At 47.6% G+C, this 10,534-nt stretch overlaps 6 protein-coding genes across 6 annotated transcripts; 4 read left to right on the forward strand and 2 right to left on the reverse strand.

Moving 5' to 3' along the window:
* Positions 1-2,169: 2,169 nt before the first annotated feature.
* On the forward strand, positions 2,170-2,543 carry N7518_006035 (uncharacterized protein; the record flags this gene model as incomplete). The annotated part of the gene is made up of 3 exons (XM_057186962.1): positions 2,170-2,310; positions 2,361-2,425; positions 2,498-2,543. 3 exons carry the CDS (start codon positions 2,170-2,172, stop codon positions 2,541-2,543), a joined length of 252 nt encoding a protein of 83 aa, XP_057038665.1.
* A 491-nt stretch (positions 2,544-3,034) lies between these two features.
* N7518_006036 (uncharacterized protein) lies at positions 3,035-3,684 on the forward strand (the record flags this gene model as incomplete). The annotated part of the gene is made up of 2 exons (XM_057186963.1): positions 3,035-3,232; positions 3,253-3,684. 2 exons carry the CDS (start codon positions 3,035-3,037, stop codon positions 3,682-3,684), a joined length of 630 nt encoding a protein of 209 aa, XP_057038666.1.
* Positions 3,685-4,338: 654 nt separating this feature from the next.
* N7518_006037 (anaphase promoting complex subunit DOC1) lies at positions 4,339-5,707 on the forward strand (the record flags this gene model as incomplete). Its single annotated transcript, XM_057186964.1, has 2 exons — positions 4,339-4,816; positions 4,887-5,707. The coding sequence occupies 2 exons, from the start codon at positions 4,339-4,341 to the stop codon at positions 5,705-5,707; spliced, it is 1,299 nt and encodes a 432-aa protein (XP_057038667.1).
* A 258-nt stretch (positions 5,708-5,965) lies between these two features.
* leu2A (3-isopropylmalate dehydrogenase LEU2) lies at positions 5,966-7,355 on the reverse strand (the record flags this gene model as incomplete). The annotated part of the gene is made up of 6 exons (XM_057186965.1): positions 5,966-6,198; positions 6,260-6,887; positions 6,955-7,050; positions 7,100-7,165; positions 7,224-7,244; positions 7,305-7,355. The coding sequence occupies 6 exons, from the start codon at positions 7,353-7,355 to the stop codon at positions 5,966-5,968; spliced, it is 1,095 nt and encodes a 364-aa protein (XP_057038668.1).
* A 1,863-nt stretch (positions 7,356-9,218) lies between these two features.
* N7518_006039 (HIG1 domain-containing protein) lies at positions 9,219-9,494 on the reverse strand (the record flags this gene model as incomplete). Its single annotated transcript, XM_057186966.1, has 1 exon — positions 9,219-9,494. The coding sequence occupies one exon, from the start codon at positions 9,492-9,494 to the stop codon at positions 9,219-9,221; it is 276 nt and encodes a 91-aa protein (XP_057038669.1).
* A 595-nt stretch (positions 9,495-10,089) lies between these two features.
* N7518_006040 (uncharacterized protein) lies at positions 10,090-10,293 on the forward strand (the record flags this gene model as incomplete). Its single annotated transcript, XM_057186967.1, has 1 exon — positions 10,090-10,293. One exon carries the CDS (start codon positions 10,090-10,092, stop codon positions 10,291-10,293), a length of 204 nt encoding a protein of 67 aa, XP_057038670.1.
* Positions 10,294-10,534: the final 241 nt, after the last annotated feature.

Below are 10,534 nucleotides of genomic sequence, written 5' to 3' on the forward strand. Positions count from 1 at the left end.
TGGATCACCACCAATGTTAAAGAATTCTAGGTCAACGTCCTTGGCAAAAAATTAGTACTCCGTACAACATACAGTGGAAAACAATGCTTCCATAGGAAATTTTGTTGCCCATTTCCCGCTAGATGCCAAGCTTTACACAAATCGCCGAAAATGATGTAACTGTTGATAATTTCGCTGAGTTGAATTATTTACAGTTCTCTTTCACTATAGGGGATCAGATTCCCGCCTTATTTTGCCCTCCACCTCAGGCATCAAATCAAAAAAAAAAAAAAAAGAAAAGATAGAAGAGGTCTTACCCGGGCTCGAACCGGGGTCGATGGAAAGTTTGAAATTCGATATCAAAATCCACAGTCATAACCACTAGACCATAAGACCAATTGGTTGTCAGGTGACCACTTAATAGGAAATATATCCACGAAACAGAGGAAAGAAAATATTAATGTGGGATGGTCGTTCCTTCCTGTTCTGTCAACCCGTCGCTCGCTCTTTCCAATTCCGTAGAAGAGTAAACAAGCGATCATGGGTTTGCGGAAAGCACACACAAAACCCTGCACCCACAGATGCATACAGCTAATTTAGGTATGAAATATATGAGCGAGTGCAGGAGGATAGGCGGGGAATGTTCGCCCAAGTGAAAAAAGTAACAACTCTATAAGGATTGTGGCTGTAGGTTTCACAATGTCTATTCTGTATAGTTAAGAAGCAAAGTTACTGAATTTGAAAAGGACAAGTGCGAAAATAGACGCTGTAATGAATCGTTTTTATATTTCAAAAAACAAAAGAAAAAAGAATGAAAGGTCTTACCCGGGTTCGAACCGGGGTCGGTGGAAGATTCCAAACAAGATGTCAAAATCCACAGTCATAACCGCTAGACCATAAGACCAACTTATGTTTAATGCGTTCACTCAGAGATTTATTATGGAGATCAATACATTCCACATTTATTATTACAACCCGAGTACGTACGGAGTAGTTTCTCAACCATTAAACCATGACTGGATTTGACAGCGATAGTTAGTTAATTTCCTCCTAACTTGAAGAAGATGACATAATATCCGAAGGTGTTGGAACTTTTACCTTTCACACATTATTGTCGGCGGCGGTGAGAACAGCCCTCACCGTACGCGAAGACGGGACACCGTCCAAGGGTGCTTAGCGCTGACGAAGGATGTGTTTCACAGGTGACGGTAGCCCCCAGATAATCTCGCAAGAAGTGAACACCATGGTCCGCTGCAAACTGGGCATCACCCTGTTCGTTGTCTGCAATGAGGCTACACGATGGAACGCTTTATCCATGGAGCGGATGAGGAGTGCAACGTTATCCAGCCTTGGGACTATGATCTTTACTGGCTGTTCCCAGGCCGATCAAATACTGTCCGCGTGTACGCTATTTGGACTAGGCTGAGCTGAATATCCTGCTCGGGGACCCATCATTTGGCCTGGCTGATCTTTATGAGAAGAATCTGTCCGCTTGATATCCTATTGATTTGTATACTGCGTATGGAAAAATAAGATGCACCGGAATATTTGCATGGATAGTTGATGTGATTTCGAAAGAGCGTGTCTCCTTGTTCGTTTGGTTTCGGTTATTAGGGTTGTGCTTGCGCCGCTGCATTTTTGAATTTGGTAATTTCGCTTTAGTAGACATGTAGACTTATAATTATAAAAATGAGGTCATTAACATGTTTATAATTCGATATTAAAGATACCCCATACCAACGCGAAGACGTCATAGAACAATAGGGCTGAAAAGAAATGCGCCAAGCTGTCGCAAAGCTTGACCAAAAGCTTGGTGTATCTCCATCCTCGAGGTCCGATTTCACACGGACTTCCAGTGTTTCCTATATAGTTTTTATGTTTCTTACCGGCATTTTACATTAGAAAACAACACATGAACAAGTCACCTCTCCCATTTCAGCTATGCTAAGCATAGCCTCTAAGCCAGCGCATAAGCCGGTAATCCTCTTCTGCCGACCTCAGCCCGACTACCCCACCGGCCCATAATCCGGTTGCCTGTCCTGGAAAAAGAGTTTTCAGTTTATTCTTAGCGCGGAGGACTTTAATTTCAATAGAAACACGGCTGACCCCGGCTTATTTACCTTTCCCCTTTATCTTCCACTTCCCCTCCTGAATCTCTCCATATTCCCCCTTTTCTCAAAATCATCCAAAATGTTCGGCTGGTTCAAGTCTTCCAACGAGTCCAAACCCACCCAGGAGCAGGAGCCTACCTGGAATGCGGCCTCTATGGCCATGGAACAGCCCTCCAACACCCAGGCCATGTCTCCTACCAACGTCGTCTCCCAGCAACCTGTATGCATTCCGGTTATTATTCTCTGCGATCACAACTAATTAACCCTTAGAACCCCGAGTCCATGAAGATGGAACTCCGCGGTGGCGGTGAAGGTGGTGATGTCTGCTGTGGAATGTAAGTCTTCCAAGCTTATTAGAGAGCCGTACTCAACCAGAATAAGAAATGAGACTGACATTCTCACAACAGCTGCGCTGGTCTCGCCTGTTTCGAGTGCTGCGAGTGCTGCTGCTAGATATCCCGGTTTACTACGAAATGCTACACACCGATGTCATGAACGTGTTGGATTGGAACTTGGCACATGTGACGCGAGCTATAATGGATACCATGTTGTCGCACTAGGATACTACCGTTGAATCATTATTCGGTTTATAATCCGTGTCAATCTCTAGTTGGCTGTCAAGGACATCCGGACTACGGAGTATGCGGTCTATTATTGTATTGAGACTAAATCAGTCTTTACATATTTTTACGAATTTTACAGACCTCGCGATATGAGGGTCTGCTACCCATATGAAAGAGTACCTTTTACTAGACCATATAAAAGGTACAGATACGGAGTAAACACTGTTGGCATAGTCGAAAATCACTACTGGCACTGATCTATTTACTTCGGTATCGCCACTGTAAAAGCACAGCCTCCCAATAACATCAGCCACATGAGCATTGCCCCGTTAACACTAACCCGTCACCCCTTGTCTACAGGCTTCTCGGCCGATATTCAGCATGGAGGACATGACTGGTCCTGCACTTGACGTAAATGGAATTACTCTCGACCGAAACACTCGATCAGTAGCGAACAAACTAGTCGGGTTTCTCGACCTGAACTTTATTCCTATGGAGAGATTGGGAAAATCATGCCGATCCGTCTCATACGCCTACGGCCGAGGAAATCGGCACTATTCTAAGTTCTTCGGCCTTACCGTGTTGATGCCCTTTGATAGCGCGCAGATAATATGTTCCATACCACACATCCCCTGTTTCACTGCGCACATACTATCCCCGAAGCAGGCGATCGGCCTGAGCACAAACTGATGAATATATGGATCGACATAGACCCATTTGAAGCGGAATCCCGGTGGGCTGTCCCTGATAACGCGGATCACTTTAACTTTGGGCCGGACTGGCGCTGCGTATACAAAGTTCTTGCGGAAGTCGCTGGTCCACTTTCTCCTGGGGTTGAAAATAAATGGATACGGCAATTCCGTGGTCCGGAGTATCGTGATAATATATGTTTTGGGTTCGAACCCAAGTTTGCTGAAGTGAAAGAACAAAGCCCCGTAGAATGGTGCTGGAGCCGAGATGCCATTATTGGAGGCCTTGCGATGAGATTAGACAGGCTTTCCACGAGGACGTATCTCATCCTTGCAGACTAGGAGGCTTTCCAGTCTTTAAATACTCCGTAGATAGATAGCGAATCACTCGAGAACTCTATCAATTGATAGAAGAGGATCTTGCAAACCTTGATTAGAAGAAAGATAAACATGTTGCCGCGTTGCTAGCAAATGAAACAGCTCACAGCTTGTTCTATAATGTCTTATGCTATTCATGGGAATATGAATACTATATTCGAGGCTTAGGCGAGCTTTTAGGGAGCTTATAGTCTTGGGTTTGAATTCAACCTACTAGCGCGTCTAACATACAATAATATATAACTAAAGGCACATACCTTGAGATTGAGTGTTAAGGCATTAGATATCCCAGGGTATCAACCAAGGGGGAGTGATCTAGATAGTCTGCATACATGTATGTGGTTATATAGTGCAAAATGCATGGACATGATAGCACAGGTCAAACTGCAAACTTGAAATAAAGGCATTCATTAACACAATAAACGTTATAATTCCAGTGGTTAACGATGGCATAGAAAAGCATCCTGCATGCTTTCCTCTTTTAGTGGGATTCATATTTGAATGAATCAAATAGTCTGTTGTTTACTCTCGTAGCTTCCAAATGGCGCTAACCGCAAAAGGAAATGGAGCTCCCCTCGATCTGCGCGTAAACATCAACTCCAAACTTATGGAACAACCATGCCTCACTTGCGCCGACAACCAAATCCGCGCGACACAAGACCCAACCAAGACAATGCCCCAGGAAACCTCCGGGCCCAATTCCAGACCCCGCCCACGCGTCACACTCCCACAAACCCAACCCATCGACACCAACCCCCCTCCACTGGTCTAAATGATCTCACCCCCGACCCAGTCGCCGTGGCGGGACATCCAGCGGCACCAATAAACTCTTTTACAATATTTGGAAGACCAAGAGCGCGGGTAGAGCAACTCCCACCACAAATGATGGATGACGACGACTTTGACGATGATTTCGACCCGCGCGGGCACAGCATGCAAGAGCTTGGGAACGACGGGCCCCTCGACTTCGACGATTCCTTCGATCAGGCCATTGAAGGGCAATTTGATGACTCCGATATTGAGGACGAGGAACTGGAGGACGAAGCCGAGGACCAATTCGACGAAGAGGACCCCGACCAAGAGATGCACGATCGAGGTACTGATTCCCGCTCCCATACTTCCCTCCCAGCTACGATTCATTGCAAGCTAATATTCTCGCGCTACAGAAAAATCACCCTCCCCCTTACCACCCAACCTGCGTGAGATCTCATCGCTCGCTTCCTGGACCGTCTCCACCTCCAAGCCGGGCTGCGGCGTCGCGGCCCTCCGCAACCCTTCCTCGGCCCAATACTGGCAATCCGACGGACCACAACCGCACACATTAACCCTCCACTTCTTCAAACTGGTAGCAGTCGTGCGCATCCGCGTATACCTGGATTTCGAGCTCGACGAAAGCTACACGCCCACCAAGATGATTTTCGCAGCGGGAATGGGCGGGAACGACCTCGTCGAGTTCGCAACCTGGGAAGGTGACGGTCCATGTGGCTGGGTCAATGTGCCACTGGAGGGCGTCGGCGGTCGAAACGGTGGGTGGGTGCGCAACGACCCTGGGAAGTCGAAACGCCGATCTACGGCTAGTATGCGTCGGCGCACAATCGTGTACCGGAACTGTGATGATCCTGGTCATGAGCATGATGATGAGTGTGATCCGTTTTATGAGATTGATGAGCCCGATAGCCAGGACGATGGGGAGGATCCCTATTCGGGGAATGTGCTCAAGGCTATGGTTATCCAGATGCGCATTATGGAGAACCATCAGAACGGAAAGGATACTCATGTTCGTGGATTTCAGGTGTTTGCTTGTGATGATAGTCGTCGGAAGATGGCTGCTGCGCCGTCGGCTTCTGCTGATGCTCGGCGCCGTCGTCCGTCCCTACGTGGAGCTCATGATCTTCGGGGACGTACTGCAAGTGAAGATGCTGATACTGGATTCACTACTACCGGTCTAGACGAGCCGGATTGGATGGGTGAGCCAGTGATTCGATAAGGGCTTTTTTAAAGGAACAAAAGTACCGGCATTGTTTGGTTTGTAAAATGCCAACGGAGGTTTTATTATCGGAGTTTCATTGTCTTCATGATACCAATTATTTTGCAGGGATTGCATGGGTTTGGGCCGGCGAATGAACATCATTAGGCATATTTTCGCCCTTGAAATACATGTTGCATTTTAAACCGGGTATTGAATTTTTTAGTTTTCTACGCTAGTCATATCTCATATAGAAACATCGAAGAGGCTGCTTTGTATCTACTTGAGCAGCTTCTCCAGCTCGGCGGCGACGGCATCACCGACCTCGGTAGTCTTGGCTGTGCCGCCGATGTCGCCGGTGCGGACACCAGCCTCGATGACGTTGCTCACAGCCTGCTCAATCACGCGAGCCACGTCGATCATGTTGAAGGAGTACTGCATCATCATGGCCACGGACAGGATAGTAGCGATAGGGTTAACGATACCCTTGCCGGCAATATCAGGGGCAGAGCCTGTAGAACCAATTAGCCACCAGAACCCATGGCAGAAAGCAACAAAGAGGACAGAACGTACCGTGAATAGGCTCGTAGATACCGTTAACACGGCTCTTGCCATCGGGAATACCGCTCAAACTAGCACTGGGAAGCAGACCCAGCGAACCGGGGATAACACTAGCCTCATCGCTAATGATATCACCGAACAAGTTGCTGGTAACAACAATACCGTTTAGCTTACGGGGGTCCTTGATCATCAGCATAGCAGCCGAGTCAATGAGATGGTGACCAATAGTGAGCTGGGGGTACTCCTTCTCCATGATCTCAGTGACGACCTTTCGCCACAGCCGACTGGTAGCGAGGACGTTAGCCTTGTCCAAGCTCCAGACAGGCAGGGGCGGGTTGTGCTGCAGAGCGAGGGTGGCGGCGAGACGGATGATGCGCTCGATCTCGTGGCGCGAGTAGGGCTCGGTGTCCATGGCGTATCCGGACCCGTCGTCCTCCGTGCGCTCGCCGAAGTAGATGCCACCCGTCAGCTCACGGATGATGTTGAAGTCGACTCCGCGGCAGACGTCGGCCTTGAGCGGGGAGCTGTCGACTAGCGAGGGCGCGGCGAAGTTGCAGGGCCGCAGGTTGCCGAATGTGCCCATCTCCTTGCGCAGTCTGAGGATACCCTGTTCTGGGCGCACGGCGCCGGTGCCCCATTTCTGTATGCAGTGCGTGAGTAGGCTTGTTCTTGGTTGTGCGGGGTGGGAGGGGGGAATGGAGACGTACGGGACCGCCAATGGCACCGAGGAGAACGGCATCAGCGTTCTTAGCTGCGTTCAAGGCCTCGTCGGTCAAGGGTGAGCCGGTGGCATCGATGGAGGCCTGTAATTGTTAGTCATTGGTTTTTGTCGCGTAGGTGGTGTATACTCACACCACCGAGCAGGTGCTCCTGCAGGTTGAAAGTAAGACCACGGGACTTCTCAATGACGCGGAGGATCTGGAATTCAATTAGTACATCTATTCCGCGCTTTCCCAATTCCAGCTTGCAATGTTACCTTGACACCCTCAGCGGTCACCTATTCTATGTCAGTCCTGTATTCGATTCCCCACGAGCGTTCAATGTTTCAATGACATACCTCAGGACCACAGTGGTCACCACCGAAAACAACAATATTGTAAGAAGTCATTATGCAATAGTATCAAGAGAAATGATTGACTCGATTACAGGTAGGGAGCTTCAGAATATAAAGGTGGGTGTGAATTTCAAGATCTAACCCCACCAACTCCGACATCGGCGCCGATGACATAAATCCAATCATCGGCGCCGCTTATTCACGGTTCGGTTACATCGATGATGGCGGTATACTCCTGTTTCAGCTTTGTTTTACCTTCGATTGAATCGCTGCTCTTATTCGTATCCCATTTATGGTGTAGTTTTGACTGCAGGGTCATAAGGCGGCATGGATCTAGTTGCATGAGCACTCTTCTGGAAGCCACACTCGACCAGCCACAGCAACCCACTAGCCACGAGACATCTAGATTCTAACCTCTCATCATTAACTAGTCAGCTTCTATCTAGCTTTACTCTGAAGTGGAACAACAGCTAAGGTCCTTGACCACTCTCTCCAACATCCAAACAAAACGGCTTTCTCGCCTTATTCTTCACTGTCGATATGGGTTTCCATCCCACCAGGATAGTCATTTATGCTTGCGTTACCGATATAGATGGTTGCCCCCAACGGCGCCATATCAAAATCGGGGAAGATTTCTGTGAAAATATCTTGAATCGAGCATTCAATCCTACACTTCACCCGGCGGGCTACGACCACATCCACATCCCAGCTGACTTCAACTCACCGGATCCTCTTAAAAGATGGTTTATTCTTGATTTGGGTGTTACTGAACCACTCAAACAGGAGGATGTTTTGCAACTTCCACATCAGGTATACCTTGCAAGTCAACAAAATGGCAAACTGTGAGAGGTCCGGTCGAAGTTTGTAGTGATCACCCTTTCTGATTACACAGATTCTTCATCCCTCGTGATCAATGGACTGAAAAAGCGAAAGTCAGGGCTGCTTCGTATACTTGGGGCGGTAAACAGGAGCAGATGATTGTTGGGAATATGCAGAAAGTGGATAATGAGATGGAATGAATAACAGAGTATGTGGCTTTGGGATGTTAGTGGTCTTAGTTTATATATACTGTATAGTTAGGCCCTAGATACCCGGAGATGAGTACGAAGACATCATTGTCCCGGTCTTTGAGTCTAAGCTACTTACTGTCGACTATTAGAAGAGGTATTCCCCCTTCAATCAGGTACTACTGTGAATAAGCAGTAGAAAGGGAGATCGTCCGGCTAAGCGGGTAGCAATGGAAGAGAGGGGCTGATGGATATCTCGGATATATTATTGAATTATAATAATAGAACAAAGGGTTTCATGTTGTTTAGATTTCGGACTAACTATGTTTTGTTGCTCTTTAGTCTTCTATGACTTCGTTTGATGAAATATCTTTGTACAACATAGGCATCCTTGACACGTGCAAATCTTTAAATAGAGCTGACTTCTCACATGTTTCTTTGCGCTTCTCGCATCCCAAAACATCCTTCTTTCCAAAGTATTATAAGCTCCTTTCTTATGAATACAATTCTCCCGTCACACAAGACAGGATTTCCATGTCCTTCTATAGTTAGCAACCTCGGCCGAAGCCATGATGATACCGCTGTTCGTCTGAGTCATAGAAGGACCTCGGTCCGAGGAATTAATATAACGACAATGCTACTAGGCATATGTCTTCGTCTTGGCTGTAATCAAGCAATGCGTATCAAAAGCGAACCGCTTTCAATGACTTGAAGATGCACGAATTCAACGTATGCATAATTTGAGAGTCTAATTGAGTACCGAACAATTAGACATCGCATCTAAGAGTTGATTTTGTCTGGTTTGTTAGACCTCTATGTTGTAGGCTGTAATATACAAATACATATCGACATCTCTATATCTGACCGTCTATATCCCCGTCTATGATGGCTGGAAATCCCGATCTCAGTTCTATGCATCAGCCAGCTTGACCGCTTCCTTCCGCGGTGCTGGCTTTCGTCGGTCTGACATGTCAAGGGCAGCCAAGGAAACAATGACAGCTAGCGTTAGCCCCTGCGCATACACACGAGCCTGCACGATCTTTTGTTTGCTCGTCAGATGCGGGTTGCGACCGACCATCACAAAGGAACCGACCATGCTGGCGACGAAGGTGGCGCCAGCTAGCGAGTATTTGTTTTTCCTGACCCAGCCAAACAGCTGCTGCGTTACACTCGGTTGGTTGTCCATTTTGGATGTAGTGGTCGGCTTGGACAGTGTATAGAGGCTGGGAGAGGGTGATGAAGGCTGAAGCAATTATTAGTAGTATTCTTAGTCCAAGACACTTAGGAATCACTTACTCTCGATGATCAATTTCTTCTTAGGAGGTTCCAAGAGACACAAACACAGTGAGTAGTAAGTTTAATTGAACTGCTCTTTCTTATCTCTTCGGATCCGACTGATACGATCCATCTCCGACAGATAAGAATTTGGGTCGGGGAAACCTTTTGCCGCCACGATACGGCTCCACTTTTTCTCCACTCTAACCGGATTGGGCGTTGATTCGCAGGTCCACTGATCGGGGTTCCTGCCGAAATCGAATTGTGTTTATACCGAAAAGGCTGCAAGTCAAATTTAAGGAACGAGAAAATTCGACTTTGCCCCCTTTTGTTCCTACTTATATCCCTTCAAGACCCGTCTCTGCTCTTCATCTGCTCTACATCTCATCACTCATCCTCGGCGCTCTACCCAACGTCTAATAACTACATTTCTTTCTTTACAGTGAGTCTCTTATTCACACATTCGCAAGCTAGTTACTGATCAAGTAGTCGCACTATCCTCCACCATGTGGGTCACGCGCGGAATCTCTCTCATCAATTTCGGAGTCGCCTCGTCAGCGCTGGCATTCCAAGTCTTCGTCCTATACCCATGGCACCATGAACTAGACGACCAGTTCAAGCTCTTGAAATATGAGCACCGACGCGTACTGGAACAACACAAGCTGCTGCACCAGGCCGACAAACTGCCACAACTGGCCAAGCCTCAATGAATATGAAGCGCGAATCGAAACCGATGACCTGGAGCCACTGAACAAAATCACCTGCATGTCAACCACCACCTGCACTGTCTGACCCATCCTCGAGCGGTGGCCCTTCACACGTCGGACCCGATGACAACACTTCTTCTCCCTCCCATGCAGGTTTCTCCGGGTCAAGTTCGAGATAGACCTCCAGTTACTGTGCCATAAAATGCGTCCGGGAACGGCCTTTCTGATGCTGATGAGATGTACA

Source organism: Penicillium psychrosexuale (genome assembly GCF_028828465.1).
Source record: "Penicillium psychrosexuale strain IBT 29551 chromosome Unknown utg000004l, whole genome shotgun sequence".
NCBI lineage: Eukaryota > Fungi > Ascomycota > Eurotiomycetes > Eurotiales > Aspergillaceae > Penicillium > Penicillium psychrosexuale.